This window comes from Charadrius vociferus, unplaced genomic scaffold (assembly GCF_000708025.1).
Source record: "Charadrius vociferus isolate BGI_N301 unplaced genomic scaffold, ASM70802v2 scaffold134, whole genome shotgun sequence".
NCBI lineage: Eukaryota > Metazoa > Chordata > Aves > Charadriiformes > Charadriidae > Charadrius > Charadrius vociferus.
Window position 1 is genome coordinate 4,151,328 of NW_009648333.1, and position 27,415 is coordinate 4,178,742.

At 40.5% G+C, this 27,415-nt stretch overlaps 1 protein-coding gene across 1 annotated transcript; it reads left to right on the top strand.

The window, feature by feature from the left end:
* Positions 1 to 1,186: 1,186 nt before the first annotated feature.
* SPATA18 (spermatogenesis associated 18) lies at positions 1,187 to 26,102 on the top strand. The gene is made up of 14 exons (XM_009885023.1): positions 1,187 to 1,384; positions 2,480 to 2,585; positions 2,697 to 2,812; positions 4,305 to 4,423; positions 7,883 to 7,978; positions 12,424 to 12,558; positions 13,218 to 13,455; positions 14,460 to 14,618; positions 15,165 to 15,340; positions 17,236 to 17,359; positions 17,714 to 17,782; positions 18,607 to 18,652; positions 23,167 to 23,309; positions 25,872 to 26,102. Exons 1-14 carry the CDS (start codon positions 1,187 to 1,189, stop codon positions 26,100 to 26,102), a joined length of 1,956 nt encoding a protein of 651 aa, XP_009883325.1.
* The last annotated feature ends 1,313 nt before the right edge of the window (positions 26,103 to 27,415 follow it).

A 27,415-nucleotide genomic window follows, 5' to 3' on the forward strand; every position in this document is an offset into this window, starting at 1 on the left:
GGAACGCCGGCAGCTCATTAGCCCGGGGCGACCGAGCCGTGGGGAGCAGGTAGAGACCGCCTGGTTGGGGTTCAAAGGGCCGGTCTGGGGCGCTGAGCCGCACACGGACCCTGTTACCGCAATTCTAACACCCAGCGCTTGCAGCACTCACAGCTTCAGGTGGTGTTTTTTTTTCTGCCTGCGTCAAGGTTCACTGGAAGCAAGGACTGGCGGTTAAAAGTGATATTTGAGCTGTAATGGCTAAGTCTGGATCAGAAAAGGAGTTTTGTGGTAAAAGACCAGCGGATGGGGGGCGTGTGGTGAGGGTGGGCTCAGGAGGAGTCGCCTGTGGCCTGGGAACAGTCAGGAAAACGTGAGGAAAAAGAATGTTGGAAGCGAGAAGGGGGTTATCCAGCTTCCCGGCTCTGCTGGGTGGGAAACCTGTTATTGCTGAGAGAGCCTGCTGCGAGGCGGCACGGCTGCAGAAGGGCTTCGGAAGGGGGGAAGCAGGCGTGAGGAAAGAGCTTTTGGGTGTGGGTGAGGAGAAGGCTGCAGATGGATGTAATGGGATGCATGGAGGAGTCAGAGGGAACAGGAGACGGAGGAGGCAAAAGACTGGAAGCAGTAGAGAAGGCGTAAAATTAGGTGAAGATGAGATTAAGGGACCTGAGATTTGACAATTGTGAATTTTCTCAGCGGAAAGTCTTGGCAGAGTTCTCACTCCTGTGTCCCCAGGTTTCATTAGTTCAGGGCACTGATAGTTGGTTTGGTCATGAGCCGGCAGCCACCTTGTGCTGTGGTTGGTGAGAAAAGGTGCTGAGGAGAGATGCAGCCTTTTCAAGTGAAGTCAGTTCTTTTTTTACTTTGTGGTATGTAGGCGTTACAGCATGTTAATAGCCAGTGTAACTCTCTGCAGGATTCATGGCAAAGGTCAGTTGTAAGGAGGAGTTTGAGAATCGCTGGTAAAGCTACCACAGAGTGCAGGACATCAGAGGAGGAACAGAGGCATGCATTTCAAAATCTTGCAAATGGATGGTGGAGGTAGACCTCCGGAGGGCTGAGCAATAGCAGGAGCTGAACTCTCCATCATAAGCGAGGTGGGGGCAGTCTCTGAGGTCTTGAGAGATGAAGCCGAATAGTTTGAGGCTGCCGTTGCAGAAAAGGAGAAACTGGCAGATGGAAGCACCGTGGGTGTTATGTCGGTGTAATGAGCTGGAAAAATGCACTTTGCAATGGTGTTCTGGTGGAGGTTAGAAGGGTGAGACTGTGCTCCTTGGGGCCAGAGAAAGGCATCTTGCAGCAATCGAAATGCAAGCTGACAGAAGCATGGGTGGGAGTTTTAGCTATTTTGGAAGCTTGTAAAAACCATATGGAGCCACTAAAGCCTGAAGACCTAGAGGGTGATGTATGTTGAAGATGATACACAGGTTATGGATAAAGATTAAAGAAGCAGGTACAAAGTATATGTTCTGGCAGGTGCATCAACTTTTCAGAACTGCATTTGCTGAAAAGTGGTGTAGTTTTGCTGTTCTGTTATTTCTTAGGCATAATGCTGGATTTTGCCCATTCTTCAGTAGTATTTGTTTGTTGGTAACTCTTAAAAATCAGATTAAGTTGTATGGAGGTATCATGTGGCTGTTGACAAAGCAAGGTAATAGCCTTATATGTATTATTTCAGCTAACATGGAAAATCAGATTTTGGACTAATATGTTTTTCATCCAACAATCCCCAATCTTACTATTTTAAAAATTCTGTGTTGAAAGATTTTAACAGAGATCCACATTTATTATGATTCTTCTTTTAGAGATATTTGTGGTTGCATCTTCTTTATGAATGGGGAAAGGAGTAAGTTTTCTGAAGTAGTGAATTAACTGGGTGATAGAAGTCCCAATGTCTTGTTCGTTTGCCTGTTAGCAATGTGAACCATTTAAAGATGAGTATTAGAATCATAGAACAGCTTGGGTTGGAAGGGATCTTTAAAGGTCATCTAGTCTAACCCCCCTGCAATGACCAGGGACACCTTCAACTACATCAGGTTGCTCAGAGCCCCATCCAACCTGGCCTTGAATGTTTCCAAGGATGGGGCATCTGCCACCTCTCTGGGCAATCTGTGCCAGTGTTTCACCACCCTCACTGTAAAAAATGTCTTCCTTCAATCTAGTCTAAATCTACCCTCTTTTAATTTAAAGCCATTACCCTTTGTCCTATCGCAACAGGCCCTGCTAAAAAGTCTGTCCCTATCTTTCTTATAAGCCCCCTTTAAGTACTAGAAGGCCGCAATAAGTTGTCCCCGGAGCCTTCTCTTCTCCAGGCTGAACAGCCCCAACTCTCTCAGCCTGTCCTCATAGAGGAGAGGTGTTCCAACCCTCTGATCATTTATGGATGCAGTAAGAAAAGGTTGTGAAGATGTAATTGCAAGGAAAAAGTGTCATGACCTTAACAGGAATTGTTTTAAGTAAGAAAGCTCAGGCAATTGTATTAATACACATTAATTTACAGATTAATTCATGTGATCAGAATCTGAACCGATGCTGTGAAATAATAGAATTGAACTCTGAGATTCAAGGGCAGCTCTTCACAATCCTCAATGAAACATCTCAAGAAGGTAAATCAGTGCATTGCCTTATCACTAACACATTTCACATGTGTCATTTTTTCAAGCTCTGGCTGTTTCTGTATGTGTTATTACAATTTCTTAATGTGTGTATATTTTTAGGCGGGCATTATGCAGGTGTGGAAACAATAAAAACTCGTCTCCTGCCATGGCTAGGGACTTGTTTTTCCTGTGCTACTTCAGGAAGGCTCTTTGAAACCAACCTGTCTCTCACTCAGGTATGTAGGAAATTTATTTTACGGGAATAGAATGGTGTAAATTTATACCTGCAGGAGAGCTTTAATGACTTCCTGTTAATATTAGCCTCCCTCCCTGATTTTGCTTAATGAAATATGTCCTTAGTTGCTCATGGAGACAACTATGCTATTTCTCTTGTCTCGTCTTACATTTCCTTTGAAAGGGAAATCAAAGATTTGGCCTTCTAGGGCTTATGCTGCTTCACAATGAGTGACAATATGGAGGAATTTGCTTTGTAAGAGAAGCTATGTTCTTCTACTGCTTTCCTATTCTAGGGGAAGAATCATGCTACACCTACATTTGCAAAGACATCATAGAAGTATTTATGCGATATCTCTATTAATAAAAACCTAACACTATGTGAAAATACATGAGTAGGCTGAAGATGTGTATAAACCTCCATGCATTTATCTGTGAGCTCCTTTTATTTTTTCGAAGACAAAAATCTTTGTTTAGTATCTGGGCATTATAATATCTCTACCAGGGGGGCGTGTGTGGAAAAGTGCTCATGTCCATCATGATGCCACCATGCCCCTGACTTGATGTTTGGAGTTAGTATGTATTTGATACTTACTGAAGGGGCTATAATACTGACAGTTTGGCAGGAAAGAAGATCTGCTGTGGTTTTACGCTTTGAAAGAAAACAAGAGCGTTGGTTGATATAGACAAGGGGAAAATGTTGCAGATCTTGAGATTTGACAGTGATGTCTCCATGTTCTCTGAGTTCTTATTTTTACAACTCTTCTGTCAAAGTCTTTCCCGATTAAAATAAGGACAAATAAAAAATGGTATCCTTTAGGAGTCAAATTCTAGTGTGTTGCAGGAGCAGGGTTCTGCCAAAAAAAACCCCAAAATGTAAAATAGTGATGTTACTAAATGATGGTACACCACTTATGGATTTTTCATTGCATGTGACATTCAAAATTTAAAGAAAAGCTTGCTGCACAGTTACCTATTCCATTCTGTTAGTATCAGGCAAATCTATAGGTTGTTAAAGACAGAGCTGCATGTGTTGTAGTGTGCTTTCTGGAATGACAACTGTTGCCTCGTCTGTTCTAATAACTTTTTTTTATTTTGTGTACATGAATTCCCAAAAACTTTGAGTTAATGATATAGTCAGTCAGAAGATGAAAGACTGGAAAAAAAAACATGCAACACATCTGCAAGAACACTTTGTTCAGATGATGTGTCTACAGGTAGTAAATCTGCACATATAGACCTTCCACGTTCTCTATCATGAGGTGTAAATGAACTGAATGTTTTTCCTAATATAATTGGGTCTTTGTTTTGTGTGCCTGGAAAGGTATTGCTGATGTTTCTAGAAGGTATGCAATTGCTTTTGTTTTCAGTTACTTTAGAAATGGTCTTTACTGAAATGTTTAGAAACACATCTGCTAATAATGCTATACTACATTGTTGAAGGATTCTGTAAGGTAGAACATTCAAGCAGCGTGATTTTGTGTTTTGTTGTAGGATTCAATTGAGAGAGAGAGGCAGCTGAGAGAGCTGGCCAGCAGTCAGACTTTTCAACTGCAAGAGCTGCAGGAAGAACTGACTTCAACTCGTCTACAGCTCAACCACGTGCAACAAGAGTAGGGGAATTAACTATGATTCTTTTTGTCTGGTTGGTTTTTGTTTTTTCAACAACAAGCCATATTTTTCTCTTGACATCTAAATACTGATGGAGATTTGTAAACTGTTTAACTTCTGGCTTAAAATCAGAGCTTCAAAATACAACTAGGCTCTGGATTGTTCGTATGTGTCCAAAGTGGGGCATAAATGATACAGTCATAGCTGCATTCATAGATTGACTTGATAGGTTTTACTTCTGACAGAGGATTTGGAAAACATGCCAGTACTCTAGACAAAAGGGTTTTGTGTAGTGCATGACCATCCCAGTGGAATTATAGTCGATCAGTCATGTAGGTATAGTGCAACATTTATTGAAGGACCTACAATATGTTGTAATAAATTATGGTATGTAATCAGTATGGGAACATCTAAGAAGATCAAAACCCACTGTGGTACAATGGAGGAACAAAGATGACAGACTTTCAAATAAGTTACTAGGACTGGGTGTTTTTTGTCCAGTTGCATAAAACATGTTTTGCGGAGTACTGTAGTCTTGAAATGACTTAATTGCTTTAGGAACAAATTTGTGCAGTTAGTGCCACTTACAGGGCCATTTCAGAGGTAGCTCCAAGTGACAGACACTTTCTTGTGCATCCTATTAGCATGAGATTAATGAATGTTCAGAGTCCTCGGTCCAGTACAATAAGTGATATAATTTAATGCTCTTAATAAGCGATTCCAAGAATATAAAATTCTCAGGAGTACAAGCCATATTAGCTAAATTAGAGGAAAGAGGTTCAATAGAGTATTTTGTCCTGTATCCTAATCTTACAGATATCTCCTGCTTTCATGGAATTCCAGAATCATAGAATTGTTTGGGTTGGAAAGGACCATCAAAGATCATCTAGTCAAATTCCTCTGCTGTTGGTGGGGACATCTTCAACTAGATCACGTTGATCAGAGCCCCATCCTAGCTGACCTTTAACACTTACGGGGATGGGACATCCACAACTCTCTGGGCAACCTGTTCCAGTGTCTCCCTACCCTCATTGTAAAGAATTTCTTCCTTATATCTAATCTAAATTTTCTCTCTTTTAGTTTAAAACCATTACCCTTTGTCCTATCACTAGGACAGGGATAAAAGGTAAAGTCTCTCTCCACCTTTCTTATAAGCCCCCTTTAAGTATTGAAAGGCTGCAATAACGTCTCCCTGAAGCCTTCCTTCTCCAAGCTAAACAATCCCAATTCTCTCAGCCTTTCTTCAGACAAGAGGTGTTCCAACCCTCTGATCATTTTTCTGGCCCTCCTCTGGACCTACTCTAACAGGTCCACATCTTTCTTGTACTGGGGACCCCAGAGCTGGATGCAGTACTCCAGGTGGGGTCTCATAAAAGGGGAGTAGAGGGCGTTGGGTTTGGGTGTCCCTTGACCTGCTGGTCATGCTTCTTTTTATGCAGCCCAGGATATGGTTGGCTTTCTGGGCTGCAAATGCACATTGCCAGCCCATTTCTAGTTTTTCACCTACCACTATCCCCAAATCCTCAGCAGGGTTGCTCTTAATCCATTTTTTCCCCTCAGTATGTACTGATACGGGCGATTGCCATGACCCAGGTGCATCATCTTGCACTTGGCCTTGTTGAATTTCATGAGATTCACATGGGCCCACTCCTTAAGCCTGTCAACATCCCTGTGAATGGCATCCGTTCCCTCAAGAGTATCAACTGCACCACTCAGCTTGGTGTCATCCACAAACTTGCTGAGGGTGCACTCAATCCCACTGTCAATGTCATAATGATATTGAACAGTACCAGTCCCAGTACAGACCCCTGAAGGACACCGCTTGTCACTGATTGCCATTTGGATACTGAGCTGTTGACTGCAACTCTTCGGGCACAGCCATCCAGCCAATTGCTTATCCATCAATTAGTCCAGCCATCAAATTCATATCTCTCCAATCTAGAGACAAGGATGTTGTGTGGGACCGTGTCAAAGGCCTTACAGAAGGCAAGGGAGATGACATCGGTTGCTCTTCCCTTATTTGCCAACTCATGTTAGTGTCTGTTATGTCTCATCTTGGATTAATATAGGCATTCTAATTTTTCACTATCAAAAAAGTCTGTCAGGTCTGATTGAGTTAAAGATCAGTGCATCCCCCTGAAAAGAAGATAAGAGGACAAAAAATCTTGTGATCTTGCGGTATACATTAAGTATCAAGTGATAAGGTGCGACAGAGAAGGACCCCACAATGTTTGAAAGAAGAGAGAGGTTTTTTGTTCTTGGCATTTCAACTGGTTTGTCAGAATTAGGTAAACTTTCGAAATAATTCCAGCCTGGAAGGTTTAATAAGCAAAGGGGTTGTCTTCTGTTGATATTTCTAACTACACAGAAGAGTTATGGGAGATTGGTGGATCTTACTAATTTATATACCTGAAGGGAGGGTGTAAAGAAGACAGAGCCGGGCTATTTCCACTGGTGCCCAGTGACAGGACCAGAGGCAGTGGGCACAAATGGAAACACAGGAGGTTTCCTCTGAACCTCAGGAAACCCTTTTTTACTGAGGGTGACTGAGCACTGGTACAGGTTGCCCAGGGAGTTTGTGAAGTCTCTATCCTTGGAGATATTCAAAAGCTGTCTGGACATGGTCCTGGGCAACCGGCTCTAAGTGGCTTTGCTTGAGCAGTGGGCTTGGACTAGATGAGCTCCAGGGGTTCCTTCCAACCTCAATCATAAAGGTTGGTTTAGGGGTGAGGCATTTCATCTTATGCTCCTGTGTGGATAGAAAAAGATTATTTGATGAGCTGGAGAAAAGTGTTGCATGGTCAAGGTGAGAAGTACAAGGGAAAGTTGTTCACTAATATAGGTTGGATTAAGTGTGTGGCAGTTTGCAGTACAAGAAAAAGTCATTTTGGGCTAGCTCCTGTGAGAAGTGGGAAACCAGTAGTAAAGCTTTTGTTGGTTGCATTTCTCTGTGCGGTCAGGTCAGAGAGGTGTTGGCTGTGGTTTGCAAAGCTAAAAGTCTGGAAGGTGGAGGGTTGGGAAGAGGTAATTCAAGAAGAGATGAAGTCATGCATGAAAGTTTCAGAACGGATCCTTTCAAGGTGATGCAGTACGGAGTCATGATTGTGTAGTTATTGGCAGGCAAGGGGCAGGTGGAGGAGAAAGAGTTCATGTCCCAAGATACCCTATCTATGGACAGTAAAGTCATTCTGAACGCAGTAAAGTGTTGAAATTGATGGAGAAACTGGAACTGAGTCTTAATGAAAAATAATGGGTCATAGCAAAATAATTCCATTACTACGTAGTCAGATATGACTTCTTATAAGCTATTTGTGTGCTGATAGTCTGCACAAAACCCACTATGATTGTTTTCATATGTTAAATTGGTATAGACTTGGTCTGCTTAAACAGTCAGTTTGTCATATTAAATTCTCTGGTAACATCTCTGCCTTTACCATGAAGGTTATTAATTTTTCTTACAGTCTGGCAAAAACCCAGTTGGCTCTTGAAGACGCAAAGACCAAATCAGCCACTACTCTTTCGGCAGCAGAAGATGAAATTGTTCAGCTAAAAGCAGCGTAAGAAAAGATTAATCTTAGGGTATTTGTCGCAGAAAGTCAGCATGCAGAGACACAGTCTGTCATTTACCTGAGCAGGTTCTGCTTATTCTACACTGTCCTATGCTATAGCAAAAAATAGGTTTAACTCCTTAACATCCTGTTGCTTTGTTACTTGGTGTTATAGGGAGAGAATTAGCATAAGTAGATCCATGTGAGAAGAACCCTTATGGCTGAATTTCCATCCTTTTTTCTTTAGGACAGAGGAAGAATTGCTTTGAAATTAGCAGCTTGATAGTATTTGAGTCTTGTAGATGAAGTTAAATAGGAGAGAACCATATTATGAATATAGCTGGAAACCATTGTTTGCAATTTGCTATAATGCTCTTGAAAGTAGTGTCTGTGTTAAATAAAAGAGACTTCAATCTACCTTAAGATAAAGATCTTTATATGTCTTTTCTTATAGACCATTTTTGCCAAATCCTTTTGTCTGTCTGCACAGAAATAATGGCTATTGGTAATGTCAACATCTCTGGTTTAAAAATGTTTTTTGAGTTTTTAAGTGTGTTGGTCACATCTGGGAAGTCAATCTGGATCAGGAAGGGTGCAGCTGGGGGACCTACCTTTCCATTTCAATACCAGGGTCCTTTAAAACTAATTTCCTTTTGCGGCCTGATCTGCAGACAGTTCTAGAAGCAGTAATAATTCTTCACTGTTATGAAATGTAGCCCATGTCTTGTTTTGTTTGGTTTTTTTTTTTGTGCATTATATTATCAGAAAATAATACAAAGTTAGTTGAAATTAATTCCAACAGCATGTGAATACTTGTGACAACTGACATTTCAACAATGGAAATATAGTAATACTTGTGAAATAAATACTCACAGCTTTTCAGTTAAATAACATTGCTGCTCTTAAAAATGAAGGAAACTTGACTTTGCTGCTTAAACTGCAAGAAAGGATGTAGTTGTCCATGAGTTTCTTTCCTTTTAGTGCAACTGAGAGGATGAGCTAATCCCGGTAAAGATAATCAAACAAAAACCCTCAGGCCATTAGAGTTTCTACTTTCAATATCAAGTTGAATATCACTTGTTCATCTCTGGATGATAAACTCATATTCCCGTAAAATAGACTCTTGATTTGTTGGGTGAAAAGTAGCTCATATAGCTCATTGATTCTTACATATAACCTGACTGCTCTCTTCCCTAAAACTATTAGTAGGGAATAAAGCATCTCACAATTCCCATGTGTAGGTATTAATGCAGGCTGTACAGAAATTCATGTTGCCGTTTGTACTACTGACAGAAGAACAAAACATCCCTGTCTTCCTGTGAATTCAGGAATTCCATATCACCACATACTTAAAGTTCATGTTTGCTCTCAGTTTAGTTGGCGCTCTACATTTGCATCTTCTGCCTGGGTTTTGATTGAAGCAAAGGTGCTATTTTTCATGTTCTGTGAATCATCTTTTCAAAATTTTAAGCCTTTTAGTTGGGTGAAATCAGATTTACCTAGTCTTCACCTGCCCGTCAAAACCAGAATCCTTCTAAAAGTACAGAAAGTGAGGTCAGGACTGACCTGTGACACTTAAGATATGATTTTTTTATTTATTTTTTTTTAACACAAGGAACAGTTTGCCAGGAGTGTCCTTTGCATCTTTGTCTGTAAACTTGTGTTTTGAGAATTTTGGAATAGCTGATGATCTCGTTCCTCTTGTCTATAGTCTGTCTGTCTCACATACTTAAATCAAATACTTAAATAAATACATAAATCAAAGCATGTTTTGCAAGACATCTTGGTCTCCTGGGCTGTTAGAGCAAATGTGATCTAGACTCAATATAATTAAATTCTCTAGTATAAGTATAAGCTTTTGTTATGTCAGGATATTAATTTCAACAGGATTTAGCAATTTGCTGCAGAATTAGGAAGGAAAATACAAACTTTTAAAGTGAATCATGATCAACATTTTAAAAGTATTTGGAAGTTCTTCAGGGGAAGACAAAAAATAGTGTACTAAAAACTGTTATATGCAGACGGAGCAAAATCCTATTAACACTATTATAAGTAGAAGCTTACTACTAGGGTGCTTAGACTCATGCCAAGGTCTAATCAAGCTTAACAAAGCCAGATGACACACTTTGAAGTCAATGAGGTCAGGAGGACTTTTCTTTCTTGATCTGCTGTATGGAGGACTTGTTATATAGATTGTCAGGAAGAAACTTTGATAAACATGGTTTTAATTAGTAACACCCAATATGGTACTTTGAATCGGTTACCTCAAGATCGTGTAGTGTCACTGTTGCAGGGGGCTCTTAAATATAGGTTAAACAGGCATCTGGCCAAAATTTGCATAGATGGAGTTGTTCTTGCCTTGAATTTCAAGGCGATCTGACTGAATCAGTCAGGCTTAGCCCAAGGACTAGGGCAACTGTGAGGCACTTTATTGTTAATGAATTGTTTGAAACCGGAGGGTAACAGTGGGCTTCTTTATCCAAACAGCATTAAGCAGATACTGGACACAAATTCTCAAGGTTATTGTATTTTCTCCTGAGAAACTGGCTTAAGATGCCTATTGTTTTTTTAAATGGTTAGATGGGGGAGTGTAAAACACTAGTTATAGCCTTAAAATAAAAGTGGGTTATTAAAACTGTTCTGATTTTTCTAAGAACAATATTTTGCCTTGTTTGTTCCCATTATTTTTTTGTAACATCTGCATCTCTTTAACAGAAAGTTGATAATGCTCTCTTCACTTCAGACTAATATTTAGCAGTAAAGTGAATGAACAATAAAACAGGGAGAACTCTGAATACTGCATAGATTTAATTAGCATAGAAAGGTTTAGTGTTAAGGCTTACAAAAATCAGCATTGGTGATTCATAAATGTGTCTGTCTTGAAGTTGTTTTTTTCCTTTTGGTACTTAGTTTTTCTTAGAAAGAAAGAAATATTAATTTTCAGTGATGGCTTTTCTTATGTTTTTGACTTGCTATATGGCTTGTGATGAACCATGAAAGACTCAGGTATTTCTGCTCATTGCAGTCTGTCATGTGCTCTCCTGGGGTTTTTTTTGGTTTGTTTTTTCTTTTTTTTTTTTCTTTCTTTTATTCTCCTGATAAAGGCAGACCTATAGTTAAGCGTTTGTTTGTATTTGTAAGTTGCTGTTCTGATGAAAAGATGGAAGCTTTATGGATCTCACAGCAATGAGTTAAAGACCATTAAAAAATTGCTTTAAAACTTTCTGAAAAATCCCCATGCGAATAGGGGTAAATAACAAAAAGAAAATAATACAGAAGTGAAATGATTACTTTTCATTTATCTTTGTCTGTCATGGCAATTTAAGGAAAGACTGACTAGGGCTTTTTTCCAACTTTTTTTTTTTTTCCCTTTTTTTTGGTACGTAATGATTTTCCTCCATCTCTATCTCTAGAACTCATCTTCCCAAATCTAGTTTCCTTTCTCAGTTGTTCTTTCTATTGGAATTCTTCTTTTACTACTACTCTGCCAGAAGTCCTGGCTGGAGCAGCTGACTAAGGATGCCTATGGGATTGCAATAATATCTGCAGGTCCTCCTACCCAGGTTAGGAGGACAGTCTTTTTCCGCTTAGCAGATGCACTGGCCTTACTACCTGTGGTGCTCTTAGTCAGCCCACTCCTTAAAAAGTTGGAACTGGAAGCTTGTCAGCTGATAGGTGTTACAGCTTTCGTTGGTTCAGATCCTCAAAAATTTCACCGGGGTCCTTCAGTAAAGAAAAGGAAGGACAGACTGAAAGCCTCCAAAATTAATAGAAAGCATCCATTTTTAATTTTTTTTTTCTTTTAGAAAGAGGAAAATGAGTAATATCTGTGTTAGGATAGGAGGGCAAGCAGAGTTGTTGACATACTTTCTAACATTAAGTAAAGGACAGAAGATGCTCTTGCTTAACTGGTTGTTTGCCAGTGTTTAAGAAACACTGCTCCTCTTGGAGAGAGCAGGGGAGGAATCTTTTAATACTACTTGAATAACGTCATTGGAGTTATCCTTTGACTGACTAATATATTTCAGCAAAGAAAAGAACCTGAGGACCGGATATAAGAAAATACCTAGTCTTGAACTGTAGGAAAGAAAATTAGGCTGGTTTACTTAACATCTTAAATATGAGAAAGAAAACAGTTTCTGTCTTAGACCTCATCATCTGAGCTAATGCAAGGACACCAAATGTTAACTAGGGATCTCTCCTGTAACATAAAGTGTAGTGTATCCAGTCTCCTGCCACAGTACACTTTTACTTTTTAAAGTGTCATTAAGACTATGCTTTGGAGTATGCTTTTTTTTTTAAAACTCTTGGTATCCCTGTATTTCAGTGTAAGGATCTTGCTCAATATTTCTCCTTTTTTTCAGTTATTTTTGTTTGATGATGAGGATTAATTGATAGATGGTTTGCATTGGTAGAAGGACACCTTGTGACTGACTTTATTCTGTGTGGTTAAGTCTGAAGACTTCCCGTGCCCAAGAGAAGGATGCCCTGAGGAAGTTAGATCGTCTGAGTGACTATGAGCAGCAGATTCAAATACTGCGGGATGAGATTTCTATCCTGGATGCCCAAAAGTCTGTTCTCCAGAGCAGGTAGAGGCGTTATTCAGAGAAGTCACAGAATCAGAGAAATTGTTCATGTTAGGTAGCATGAATTCCCTCCTCATTTGAAACTGAAGTATAAACAAAAGCTAAGCTTTGTTATGAAGGGACATAAACTTTTTAACTGATTTCTCCTAGTGCCCAAATGTTTTAATTTCAGGCAGCTATGTTAAGTTTCTGGCAAAACAGCAAAGAGAGCAGCTTTACAAAATACATTGAGAGCAACTGTACAGGATAAAAAGAGATGGTTAGTTTTTTGTTTATAAGTCCTCTTTGAATACTTTACCATTACAGGGCAGAACTTGTTGTTATATTCTCACTTGTTTGACCTTACAACTCTTCAGTGGTACTGAAAGAGGAACAAATCTCCGAAATATTACTGTTTAAAAATGTGTTTCCCGAGAACGAAGTGCTTGGCTGTACACACTTTAGGAATTTAATTTTATTGTTCAGACTCTAGCCCATAAAATGTATTGACACAAATGCCTTCATATTAGACTAACCAGCTGCAACTTCACTTCTTTGATTATGTTGGCTCAAAATCGCAGCTTACCCCGGTAATAATTAAATTGACACAAAACTCTGCACTAGGCAAAAGCATCTGAGGATGGTGAAGTGACCTCATGCTTCTTTTTACATGTCTGTCATAGGCTTGCACGGAGCCGCTCTCCTTCCCCAAGGCGCAGTGAGAACAAGTCACCTGGTCCACCTTCTCTGAGGAGCTGCTCACCTGGCCGAGCCAGGCGTACAAATGCTTCGCGTCGCGCCTGCCTGGTAGCTCGCTTTGGTGACATCTATGCTCAAGAACGCTTGGATGCAGAAACCCTTTTGAGGACATACATCAGTGACATGGAGATGGTGCAGAGGATAATATACATTGCAGCTGTGGTAAGAAAAGAATTGTTTTTCTTGTTTTCGGGCCGGAAGTGCTTTATAAAATACTATAGCTAGATTGGATTAAATTGCGTGTAAATTAGCATTTCTGTGAAGTATGGAGAAGAAAACTTCTCTTCAGTTTTCCCTTTTGATTTTCCTTTCTTTCCCTCACACTTTTACATTAAACTCTCAATTCAGTGTCCTTTTCTGACTGTCCTGTCCCAACATTAGAACAGGGTCAGTGATCTACAGTACATGTGCTAGAAGGGCTGCATAAGAAGCTCTGAAAGGTAGATGATTCCTGCAGTAAACAACACCACCTCATTTAGTTGAATTCTTTTGGGAATACTACATTTTAGAAATCAAAAATCTTTCCATATCATGCGTCCCTCTTACCTGTAGCTATGTGCTTTTCTAGTTTTATTGGGTCCCTTGAAATTACCTAGATACCTCACGTTTACTATGAGCTCAGTCTTAAGAATTTTTTTTTGTTTTTCTGTACTTATTCTTGTTTTCTATAAAATTGATGTAGTACATACCTACGTCAGAGAGGCAGTGTGTCTCTGAATGCGTGCGATCCCAAGCACATTTAACTTACTGAAGTTTTTTTTCGCACAACTGTCATTCAGTTTACACTCTCCAACTCAACCTTTCTTCCCAACAGACCAGAGGTGCTCCTGTCCGACATGTTAGTCTGTGGCACATAAAATGCTGTTACTGAATTCTGCTCTTAATGTCTTGGAATATGATTCCATTGATCGTGGGTGTGTGATGGAATCCTACGTAAAAATAGAAAGTTAGGTGGGAAGCTTCTCAAGCCTGTCTTCTGCAAGTAAATCACACGTGATTTTAATCACAGAAGTCCTCCCAGATGAGTACTGTTTTTAACTTTCACAGCAGTGTTTTATATTCCTCCTTACAATGATGATACTGGGTTAAGTTCATCCTCTTAGATAATTGATAAAAAAATGAATCTCAGTCTCCTGGATTTAACTGGATGTTCTTTACGTTTGCAGGAGTCTTTTCACGCAGCAAAGATGGCCTACAGGCAGTTCAAAATACGTGTAAGAGAGACTCTGTCTCTAGGTCACTCGGGGCCTGAGTCACTTGAAGACACTGTCCTGGATTATATAGTTCGCCATGAGGATCTGTATGATGTTCAAGCCAGTGTCAATGTAAGTCAAGGGCAGTGGGCAACTGACGTGTTGATCTATTTCAGTAACTTATAAATTCAGAGTGTGTAAACTAGAAATGCACCGTAACCTGAAGAAGGAAAAAAGTTTACCACATGGATTTTATGTCTTGTAACCATTTATATTCCCAGCTAATACTGTGGTATGGCCCAGTAATCACTTGTTTTATTTGCCTGTGACTAGAATGTCTCTCTGCCAGAGTAATATTTTTGGCAAGATACAGTGTAACTGCCTTAAGTAAATGTAAGCTAAACTTCATATTTTCCTTAAAGTCTGTGCTCTACTGAAAAACTGAATCTCCCTCCTAAGACTGATGTCAATGATGTAACTTAGTTTATTTCTAAAATAACAGCACATTATTTCTGAAGCTAATATTTTCTGGAATAGCCTAAGACAACATTACTGGGAGCTTTTTACACTGATTTTTAAATGTGGAAATCTGAGAGGCATATTTAGGAGGGATTTCCATACTTGCCTGTGAATAAAAGTGTTAGTGAGCTCAAATTACTCGATTGTGTTTATTTTCAGGAAGTAATTCGCTCCATGAACATCAACCCAAAGATTTCATTTCCACCAGAAATTGATTTCATAGTGATCAGCACTTTGATTCGAGAGTTGTGCCGTGTGGCTTTTTCAATGCAGACACTCCTTCCGCCTCTTGATATTGCCTTTGGTACTGATGGAGAACTTTTCAGTGAGACCAAGTAAGAACTCATGTATTTTCAGTCAGATTCTTACTATTAAAAAATCCATTATGCTGTATAGTCTACTTCTTTCCTAATTAATATAAAGGTTTAAGATTGACGCTAAACATTAATTTGGGGTGAATATTCCTGGTCTGTAGTGAATTTGGTATGTCAGTTTGTGATGGTATATAAATGCCAGGATGTAGACCAGGGTTAACAGCTTTTTCTTAATGAACATCAGAGCAATTTCTGGATAAACTTCAGTCTCTAGAGTATATTTGATTTATCCTTTGAGAGGAAAATTATCATCAGCTTTCCTTTCCCTGTTTAGTCTCTGTCTGCCTCCAATGTTCATAAAATATGTGCATCTTTGTTCCTCCTTTCTGGCCCATTTTGTAAAAGTCGTGTTTACCGAGATCTGGCAGTTGGTGTCTGATACCAGGATCATCAACATGTGTGCTGTGACCTCCAGGCTGTGGCTGCTGTACAACATATGGATCTTAATACACTTCCTCCTCTTCTGGTTTAAAGCTGAGCAAAAAGAAAAATGCCTTTTAAAAATGGGGATTCTGTTTAAAAAGTGAACTCCACAACATAGTTTTTCTTTTTTCCATAGGGTCAGGGCTGGCTGCTTTGTTAGCTGGCAGAGAACTGTAGGTACTTCCATGCCTTCAAGAAAACTAATGGGATTGACAGCTGCAAAAAAAAATTGCTCTCAAAAGCAAGAAAAACCACACCAATAAGGAGGTTTCTAATAATAATTTAAAATAGAATGAAACCCAGATGGGGAAGAGCTTGAGCAGCCAAGGAGAGAAATACAGAAGATAAAAGTAGCACTTTAACAGGAGAGTGCAAAATTATACATGACTACTTACTGATCCTGTCCAAATACTGGACAGTTAGCTATTTGATACCCAAAGCTATTGGCTGAATTAAGAAGGCAGGAAAGCCAGGGTATAGTCTTGGGATGCTTTCTCCACCTGGTGTAATGTACTGCTGCAGGAGACATACATACACACATCTGTCCATCTATATAGATAAATAAGTGGCATATAGATGTTTACATGTATAGCACATGGTACACAGAGATGGAGCAAAATCTGTAGAAATTCGAATACTTCTGTTAGTTATGAGTGACACCATTCTATAAAAGGGCTGGCCAAACCTCATGGTACCCTATACCTTCCTCCATGCAAAGCTCCATGCCTCTGTTTACAACATCGTTTTATATAAATTGCTTTTGTACATAGATTATTAATGTATAGATGCATTGCTATTTTTTACTTCAGTTTTGTTTTGAGTTTGAATCCACAAAACCAGACATGTATTATTCAGCCAATATTGCAGACTTAGGGATGTAATATATATCTGGTATGTTAATAAAGGCCTTCAAAATAATTTTTCTTAGCTAAAAAGTCACTGATTCATTATCAGTATCTGAGGGTCTTGCTGATAAAATCGCCTCTTCTGTCTCATAAGATACTAGGATGTAACTTTATAGTTGAGATAAAGTATTTCTGTAATATCCTTTATAGGGGTCTTGTTTTAGCAAGATATTTCACAAGATGCCAAAATACTGCTTAGGAGATATAATCTGTCAGTGGACCCAAGGACCCTGGCTTGTGTGGGGCTTATGCAAGAATAAGTGCCCTTATGAAGTGTGAGGTGGCTTTATTGGAATGTCTCTCAGTATAAGTAGACAGTATATTCTACTAAATCTGTCCTACAAATGCATTTGTTCTAAAGGTTCGCTTAAAGAATACTTATTTCTGTGATATGGAAATATTGTCAGGAAAGATGTTTATAAGCTCTCACTAGTATTCTGCTTTTTATCAGCATTGATGACTTGAAGCATCATATTTATCTTTTGGCACTTATATGCAGTCATTTTTTTATACTCTGTGTTTGAACAGGTACCATCGTAGTTTTGACTCTGATTTCACAGCTGCCTTGGTGGCCTATCATGTATGGCCTGCTCTGATGGAAAATGATCTTGTAATTGTGAAGGGAGAGGCAGTCACAAAAAGAGGAGCTCTGGTAAGTACTTTTGTTAAGGAACATGTTAAGGGAAGTCATTGATTTAAAACACTGGCTTAAGATTTAAAAAGAGAAATTCTTGATTTTTTTTCCCTATATGGCTGGAGTTGTGTATATCAAATGTCAGTTAAGTTTTAGTGCCCCATCCTGTATTTAGGATGAATAGTTCCATCTGCCTTAGTGGATTCATTATGCAGATGTATGATTGTTGGCAGAGCCTGTTCTAAGAAGAAAGTTTACTGTGTTTACTCTCTGTCCTCAAGCCTTGTCTCCAGCATGGCAAGTCTGCTTGCTGGGTCTGTCTTTATTAAATGCCCTCTCTCAAAAGAGATTTGTGAAACTCATCTCTTGTAGTGGTCTCGCAGAAGTAGAAGTAGAGGCAGAAGCCGCAGCCGTAGCGCCAGTCCTCTTCTATCTCATCACGTAAGTCTCAGCTGAATGCTCTTGTAACATAAACAGCAACAAGTATTTTAAACTCGGACTGTAGGCAACATTTTAAAGTGTTGATGTGCCACACGTATATTTTAACATTGGCAATAAATGCCTTTGCTGGGTCTGGAATGAGGTGAAGCTGAACTGACAAATAGTTGTTACCTGGTCTAATTGTCAGTGGAGATACCGTATGAGAAGTAGATCATAGTTAAATTCTTAGAAGTTTCAACTGTGGATCTCTGAATGCTTTCCCCCTACTCCCCTCGCTTCAGTACGCTTCTGAATAACTAATTGCATCATCTGGAAGTGTTCTAATCATCTTGCAGTACATATACAGCACATGATCCCTGCCTTCTGGAATTAATCATCTAAATTTACCCTTTAATGCCTCAAAGGAGCAGAAATATCAGTGTAGGGTGGGCAGGAGGGGAAGAACTGAGGTGGTACTAATAAAATATGCGAAACCTTAGCAGAGTTCTGCGTATGGTATAGTTACACATTATTTTTAATTATTTCTGGAAAAATCATGTATATTTTTCTAATTGAGAGCCCATATTATTAAATTGATGTAAGTGCCCTCAACTTAAAATGTGAATATTGAAAAGAGGAGAAGCTTTGGGTAAGGCCCACTTTTTTCTGTGTGTGTGTGCAGGGTGTGAAAGAAAAACTAGAAAGTTGTTGAATTTGACTTTGTAGCAGTGGAGCTGCACTGATAGTGAAATGTGCAAATTTCCTCAATGTGATGGGTCCCCGGGTGCCTTTCTTGGGTACAGTTGTTCAGCACACCTGAGTTTCCTTTTCTCTTTGTCTTGCAGTTGTCTCGAAGCCGTAGTCCTTCACCAGTGAGAAGCGGAAGCCCAAGTAAGTGGGTGTATTAGTTCATGGTTTTCACATTAAACCCTCGAACAAGCGAGCAAAGAGACAAAATAACATGGTGAAGGTCTTTAACTGTAAAATACTTGTCCAAGTCTTATTTGTAAAATGGGTAGCCCCTTTCTTTTCTGTGTGTGGAAAAAGGCTGAAATTTCTGACTTGGAAGAGAGCTTGTTTTTCACTCTACTCAGACCACTGTCGTGAGTTCTCTCTGCTGGTTGCCTTTATTGTAGCAAGTTCTATCATAAATAAAACTTCTTCTGTTCCCTACAGAAGAGACAGTTAGCTGCATGCCTGCTGGCTCCATGCCTTTCGAAATCCAAAGAGATAGTTAAATGGCCATGGTGAATTGAGGGATTTCAAACAGTATGAATGTGTGCCCATCTTGAAACCAAGCCAATTTAGAGATTACAAAACATAGTTGTACTGAAATGTGTCTTTCTCTTCAACAGGGCGTTAACTGAACATGTTCCTGTCATTCAGTACATCTGGATCCAACAACTTCACTGGTGCCTTTTCTCTTCAAGAATACCTCAAATCTCGCAATAATGTGAATGGCAATTGTCACTCCAAATGGAGTTTGTGTTCAGTGTGGTTTTTAGAATTATAGAAGGCTTATTAATAGTTTTAGACACTAATTCAACCCTCCTGATTTAAAAAAAAAAAAAATAATAATGCATGCAATACAGGATCGTACTCATGTGGCAAAATTTTCAGAGCACTGAGGAACCCATGCTGTAATCTTGCAGATGAAGATAGAATTATTGCATCTAGAATGTTTTCTACAGATACCAAATGATGTAGTTAATCTTGATACAATGTTTAATATAACCTAAATGGTGAATGTTGCAGAATGCTGAGGTTAGCTGTTACTTGAAAACAATTTCATTAGTTGGTGCTTATTTACAATTTTACAAACCAGCAATAATCTTAGGATGTGCCAGTCTCACATAGCATTCTTTTAAATATGCCCTTGCGGTAAACTGCGTTTTCTAACTGCGATGCAAAAGTTGCACAGAATGGTCATAAACTACCAACACTGCAGCAATCCCCAGGACTTTACTGACGTTTACTTATGAAAGCACAGGTGTGTGCTTTAGCAAGGCAGTAATAGTCCTTGTTAAATTCACTGTTAGTTAGAAATGAGTATCATAAAAAATTGTAGTTTGGAACTTAAAGTATTTTGAAAGTGTGCCACTGATTATTTGTAGGCTTGAAATATTTGCTTGAGGTGGCCTATTCGGTATCACTTTTAATGGGCTTTCATACCAGACTGATAGTAATTCTTGTGAACACAGTGAAAAAAGCCTGTCCGGTTATCTCTTACAGTGGGCTTTTATTACATTTTAAGTGTAAAAATTAGAGACCTAAAGAGATTTTATTCTGGCACTTTAAATACCTTGTTCCCCTTGTAAATCTTTATTTTAATATCAGCATTTTTGTTTTCAAGAGAACTGATACCGCCTTTCTCTCAGAACCTTATCTATAGGGCCAGCTTTAAATAAAAGCTGCACAAGTGACAGCTTGGGGTCTTGTGCTTTTACATAGAAATATAGGAGTTGTCATAATGGAGCTGATGTGTAATTCCCAACTCCACTGTCTCATTCCAGTCAATACCTGATGATTGAAAGGGTATGTGGTGCTTTCCCCAAATTCATCTCTGCAATTTCGGGATATAAACAATCAGAAGGAGGAAAAATTCCTTTCTGTCTCCTCTTTTAATCAGCCTGTGCCCTAGAACACGGCATGTCATTAGTACTACTGTAATAACGTGAGCAAAAATATTTTTATTAGTTCCAAAACTATAAAGTCCTTAAAGTTACGTTTCAGGAGCAGATTTTGTGATCCATTTCCAGGGATTTTATGTAGATTTACACATCTGTGCTCTTTCTACTTCTTGTGTGGCTTAAGACTTTGGCACAAGGCTTTTTGGCACAGGATGAGATTTCAGGCAGACTTTAGCATTGGTCCCCATGAGCCACAGATCAGCTGTGACTCTAGTTCTACAGATGTGTTTTCACTGGAATTGGGCCCGTTAGTAACCAGTGAGAGCAAAATGAGGTCCCCTACGTAGAGTGTCATTCACAGGGCCACTCTGAGTGAACTAAGGGGACACAAAGGCACGTGCACGGTATGTGGTGTAGTTTCTTGTTATCGAAGAAAGTCACAAGAGAAAATGTGAAACAATGTTTCCTCTTCTAAGAGCCTGATTGTGGGTCACAGCTATGGATCTGGGCTTGAAGTAAAACTGCGTGTTTCTTCACTGATCTCATGACTAAAACCACTACAGTTCTGGAAAAACTGAGCACCTGCGACTTATGTGGCGACAGAAGATATTTGGATATCCTGAGGATGGTTTTGAGCAGAAAGATGAAGACTTTCTCAAAAGTTTGTAATTACCAAGGGCTAAGGAGATGTAGATTTTTAATAATTAGATGTTGTATGTTTGTCTTCTGCATGTAGTTACCAAAACATGTCTGTGTTATGATTTTGAGTTGAAGTCAGTTTCCATGCCAACTGTGAGAAAACTGAGACTACATGGAGGAAGTATGTTTTTCTTGACAAGCCTGAGAGGAAGGGTAGTTCCAGACTTGCACGCACCTGTGATACCACTTGGAACTAGTATTCCCAAAGATCTTAAATTGCCATAAAAGACAAATTCACAGTGCTTGGAGGGCCATCTCATCTTACTCCCCAGCAGGTACCCAGAGAACTAGTTAGTCTCAAAGTAAAAGAGAAAACTAATGAAACGACAGCCAATGACTTGTTTTTGGTAATTAGAAAGCAGCTGTAGGATTTTTTTTTTTTATTGCATAATGTTTCAGAGCAGAGTGAGCGATTTTCAGCAAAATAGGAAGTCAGCGCACAGCATAATAGCACTTAATTAGTTAAACAAACCTTACTCTACTCAGTTGTACTCTGCAGCCCATAATCTTTTTATAGGAATATATTGTTTTGTACTGGCTGCCTGCACAGCTTATTTATAGCCAATTAAATCCATAGGTCAGATAGAAGATTGCTTTTTGTCGCCATTTAGACGCTAACAGCTCCTGTGCTGCTTTTTATCGACATGACAACAGCACAGAGAATGCATACCAATAAAGATTATATGGAATTAACCAGCAAATGCAAAATAACTTATAAAAAGGGACTTCTGTAATTGCTTGTAAGACCCTATGAAAGAATGGATGATGAATGTGAAACCAATGACTTGATATTTTAATAAGAGTTTTTAAAACCTTAAGCAAGATTTTTTTTTTTTTAAAATTTTCCTTTTTTTCTCTAAATCAAGCCTGGATAATGCCGCACTTGTCAATACAGCAAAATAGAAACGGTAAGGGTGGATTCTAATAAGTGACAAAAAAAAAAAAAAAGGCCAGTCAGCCTTCTATTACAAGATAGTTTTGGAGCAGTATGATCATGATCAAAGTGATAATACCAGGAAAAAAAGGCTAGTTTCTGAGCTAATTTAAACTCTGTGCACATGGACTGATGGAAGTGAGACTGCACGTGATGTAAAAAAGCACCACCTTTGGGCCAAGGTGTTCATGTAGAACAGCACATGTTAGTGAGGGATTTTGGGATTGCTGGAGAATTGCTCCTGCATGTCAGGTCTTTGAAGGCTGATTAATGTCTGTCTCAATTCAAAGGCTGTCCCAGAGTCAGTCTGAACATGTGGATGTTTTATCACCTATTTCTGGGAAAATCCAATGTCATCAAAATATCTTCAGTCTTCCTTCTTCAGTGTTTGCAGCTCAGTAACATAGAGGCTCATGCAGAGCTACCAGACACTGAGGGTAAACGGCTCAGCTGAATTTGCTACTGCACAATAAAAATTTAAATTCAGAAGTTATCTTAGATAGATCCTTCCAGCATCCTGACTGGAGAAAGTAAATTGGGAGCAGGAAGTTGGTAAAGTCCTCCTATCAGCGAGCTGTGGGGCTGATTCAGTCTGGAGATGAGCGGTAAGTTAAAGCAAAAATGCTCTACAGCCTGAAGAAAGTAAATGCGAAGGCCAAAACCTGTCAAAATGCTCCCTGGAAAACATGCCTATTCATCCTCCAGGATTTGAGCCTTTTAACTTTACTTTTATATTGCATGTATATGCCGCAAAAGTTTATCGTCCTGTAAAAGTGCCATCAGAATTAAATACTGTCTTTCAGCTTTATGTAACCGTAGTCAGCAGTTTTTGATTGGTGTTAACTACGCAATGATTTTCTTACTGCAGCATTAAATAGCCTAGCTTTGTATTAAGTAAGTGAAAATCTGTTCGTTATGACTTCCGGCTGCATTAGCATGTGTTCAGATTGCATGTTTTAAGTTTCAAGACTATTGTATTTCTTTTAACCGTGCAGCAAACTAAGCAAGCATACTAAAGATATGTACATTTCATTTGGTGCAAGTCTTTGATAGTTTAAAGCCACACATGTGAGCAAATCTGTCACAGGCTCTTGCTGATCTACAGGTGTGTTTATATGGAAGCTGCACCTTTCACTTGGTAGACAGAGACAGACATAGAGCACTTGGTGTCATTTTACCGTTAGCAGATGAAGGCATGAACACAAATGAAGTGGATGGTGTATTTCTACCTTTTTATGGCTTTGAGAAGGCAACGCTCCTGCTTTGTGAAACTACAGTTCTCAAAGTAATGTTACCTGCTTGAAAGTAAAATGTCAGCATAAAGATGCTGTTTACCACTGTTAGTATTGCTTCCTGGGAAGTTGTTTCTTCATAAAGGGCTTTGGCCTGCATTCAAACTTCTTTATAATTTTTTTTTCTTTTAAAACAAAGAAAGATCATTTTAAGCTAATTCCTTCTCTTCACAGTATTGAATTATAGAACAGTTTGGGTTGGAAAGGATCTTTAAAGGTCATCTAGTCCAACCCCCCTGCAATGACCAGGGACATCTTCAACTAGATCAGGTTGCTCAGAGCCCCATCCAACCTGACCTGGAATGTTTCCAAGGATGGGGCATCTACCACCTCTCTGGGCAACCTGTGCCAGTGTTTCACCACCCTCACTGTAAAAAATGTCTCCCTTCTATCTAGTCTAAATCTCCCCTCTTTTAGTTTAAAGCCATTACCCCTTGTCCTATCATAACAGGCCCTGCTAAAAAGTTTGTCCTTGTCATTCTTATAAGCCCCCTTTAAGTACTGAAAAGCTGCAATAAGTTGTCCCTGGAGCCTCCTCTTCTCCAGGCTGAACAGCCCAACTCTCTCAGCCTGTCCTCACAGGAGAGGTGCTCCAGCCCTCTGATCATTTTTGTGGCCCTCCTCTGAACCCACTCCAACAGGTCCATGTCCTTCTTATGTTGGGGGCTCCAGAGCTGGACGCAGTACTCCAGGTGGGGTCTCACCAGAGTGGAGTAGAGGGGCAGAAACACCTCCCTTGACCTGCTGGCCATGCTGCTTTTGATGCAGCCCAGGATGCGGTTGGCTTTCTGGGCTGCGATTGTGCATTGCCAGGTCATGTTGAGCTTTTCATCCATCACTACCCCCAAGTCCCGTTTGGCAGGGCTGCTCTCAATCCCTTCATCCCCCAGCCTGTATTGATACCAGGGGTTGCCCTGATGCAGGTGCAGGACCCTGCACTTGGCCTTGTTGAACATCATGACCTTCACACAGGCTCACTTCTCGAGCTTGTCCAGGTCTTCCTGGATGGCTTCCCATCCCTCAGGTGTGTCAACCGCACCACTCAGCTTGGTGTCATCAGCAAACTTGCCGAGGGTGCACTCAATCCCACTGTCTGTCATTGATAAAGATATTGAACAGTACTGGTCCCGCTACTGACCCCTGAGGGACACCACTTGTCACCAGTCCCCATCTGGACATTGAGCCCTTGACCACTACCCTCTGGATGTGACTGGCCAACCAGTTCCTCATGCATGAGACAGTCCATCTATCAAATCCATATCGCTTTGATTTAGAGAGCAGGATGTTGTGGGGAACCGTGTCAAAGGCCTTACAGAGGTCCAGATACAAGACATCTGTAGCTCTTCCCAGTGTCCACTGATGTAGTCACTCCATCACAGAAAACCACTAGGTTGGTGAGCCAGGACTTGTCTCTGGTGACGTCCTGTGGTTAGAGGTAAACAGGACCAATTTTCTTCAGTTACTTTACTTTTTAGCTGGGCCTCTATTACCTCAGGAACCCCTGGCTCATCTCTGTAAGACTTCAAGTGTGCTCCAGTGTACCCAGCATGTCTCAGAGAAACAGGCTGAGGGCCCTCACTAGCAGTTTGTCCCTCTAACCTTGGTGTGTTGTCCCTCAGCTTGTCACAGGCAACCTTGATATTGCTCCCCGTCCCCCTTCAAGCCTGGCTTTGTCAATGAGCCACGCTAGCTTATGAGCAAAGACCCTCTTCCTCCTTTGAGAAAGGTGAATCCCATCTGACGTCAGCAGGCCTGGGGCCATGTAGACCATCCCATTATCGAAAAACTCAAAATTGTGTTGGTGACACCAGCCATGGAGCCATGTATTAAAAGACTGGGGCCATCTGGAAGATCCAGTGTCACTACCCGCAACTAGAAGGAGAGAGGAAAGAATTACCTGTGCTCCAGATTCCCTTACCAACTGTCCCAAGGTCCTAAAGTCTCTTTGATTGCCCTTGGACTACGTGTTGTGGCTTCATCATCACCCACATGGAAGAGCAGTAATGGGTAACAGTCCCAGGGCCATACCAGGCTAGGAAGTTTCCTAGTGATGTCCTTAATCGGGGCCCCAGGGAGGCAGCAGACTTCCCTAAGAGGAGGGTCTGCCTGGCACATTGGGCCCTCTGTTCCCCTCAGAAGGGAGTCACCTACAACTATAACTTTTCTTCCTTGTCAAGGTGGTTGTGACACGAGGAGTAGGCCTTTCTGACCTTGGGAACACCTCTGGTGTAGATGGACCATCATCCACATCATCCGTTGACTGACATTCCGCATCCAGAGCCTCATACCTGTTGTACAGCGGCACCTGGGAAGGTGGGGTGGGCAAGGAGGCAGTTCACCTTCCACCCTGAGCGTGGCCTTGCCTCCATTCACTGCTTTCCTTGAAGCTATTGCCTTCGGCCTGGTGGGGGGAGGATACAGGATCCCCTTAACCTTGTTTTTTTTTGCGGTGGGTGTTCCCGTTTCTGTCTCAGGGAGGGCGGAGCATGATTCCACCAGTCTATCTCTTTCTTGGGCTCCCTGATGCTCCTTAACCTTTCTACTTGCTCTTGTAGCTCTGCCACCAAGCTGAGCAGATCATCCATTTGGTCACAGCTCACACTGCTGTTCTCACTGCTACCATCTGTTTGTTACCCGTGAAAGGCTCTGGCACACTCTGCAGCCTGAGACCTGGTCAGCTGCATGTTTTTATGGGAGCTCTGTGGGCTGCCACATCCATTCTGGCGGGTGCAGAGGACATGGCTTTCTGCCGGGTGGATACCATCGCTCAGCTCCTTCTGCAGTGATGACCACTAATTCAGCTCACCCCTTGAGCTGGTAGGGTGATGATGCCCTGCCATGCAAACTGCTGCGCCATGCTCTGTTTGGAGCACTCCTGGTCACTTGTGCTCCCCAGGCTGCTTTTGATAGGCGTGGGGTGGCCGCTGTGTCTCTGTCAAATGACCACAACTCGTCAGTGTCTCCCGCAAGAGCTGTCGGCTCCTGGTGGGTGTCTCTGCTGCCCTGGGGTTTCCCTGCCTTGGGAAAATGCCCTGTGCACCAAGATCTGCCGCTTCACTGCAGATGGAGCCAGGTCTGGAGCAGCTCACCTCGGCGGCTGACTGCGGTGGCTGACGTTTGGCCTTTTGGATTAGAGGAATATGATCTGTCACAGGCAGATACCACACCTACCTTTGTGAGCTGCATTCAGGACCTCCAGGGAAAACCTGTTTCCGGGTTGATGATATGTGCCCCCCCAAACCAGCACGGGCAAAGCAAACATTTGTTATTTGGAAGTATCATCCTCTATTCACAGAAACCATTTTGCCCTATAGACTTTTATACAGTTTGCACTTTTTATAATGGCTTTATTTTGAGTTAATAAAAATTAAACAGTTTTAAAAAAAATGACAAGTGTTTTTCAAGTTCTGTCTGTTTTCTAGTAAAGTGTGATTCTCAGGTACTTTGTTAATGAAAAAATAAGGCAAAATGTTACAGTTTAGAAAAATCACACCAAGTTTATTGTATAAAATTGCTACTCCAATTGTTTTTGAAATATTAGAATATGCAGTTGTCATGTTTACAACAAAGATTTATCAGAATCTCTTGTGAGGGAAATGTAAAATTCAGAAAATCTGAAGGGCTATTTTATCAATTTTTTCCCCCTGTTTCTTAGGGATGAGCTTTATGACTGCTTTCAGGGTAATTTGCTCATATTGTAATTCTGCATTTAGTGCATGTTGTGTAGACAGACTTCCTTTCCCCAAACCTTTCTGCATGCTTTATGGTTTTGTGTGTCGATCAGAAATGGAATGTTTTATGCTTTAAAAGCACTTTACACGCTGCAAGTAAGCGAATGATCATTATTCAGACTGAGGTGAGTTGCTTACATGAGGGCATGCGAAGTATTAGCTGGTTCAGTGCAAAGTCCTCCCCACTGTTGCTGCCTTCAGCTTCATCCTGAACATCACACCTTCACTCAGAAAAGGAAACTCCATTGTTTCTATGCGCTGCTGTAATTTAGGTAGGAATTTACCCAACCAAAACCAGACACAGGTAGAGCTGTGCCAGTCCTTCAATATAGAAATACAATTATTATTTTCATTTCCAGTCAGTGTAT

What these genes read in the sequence shown, in the direction of transcription:
- SPATA18 (XM_009885023.1), top strand. Translation starts at nt 1,187, where the DNA reads ATGAGCTGGAAAAATGCACTTTGCAATGGTGTTCTGGTGGAGGTTAGA. An exon ending in TAATATACATTGCAGCTGTG is followed by an intron (nt 13,456 to 14,459) that starts GTAAGAAAAGAA and finishes TTACGTTTGCAG; the next exon opens with GAGTCTTTTCACGCAGCAAA. An exon ending in GTGAAACTACAGTTCTCAAA is followed by an intron (nt 23,310 to 25,871) that starts GTAATGTTACCT and finishes TTGCTCTTGTAG; the next exon opens with CTCTGCCACCAAGCTGAGCA.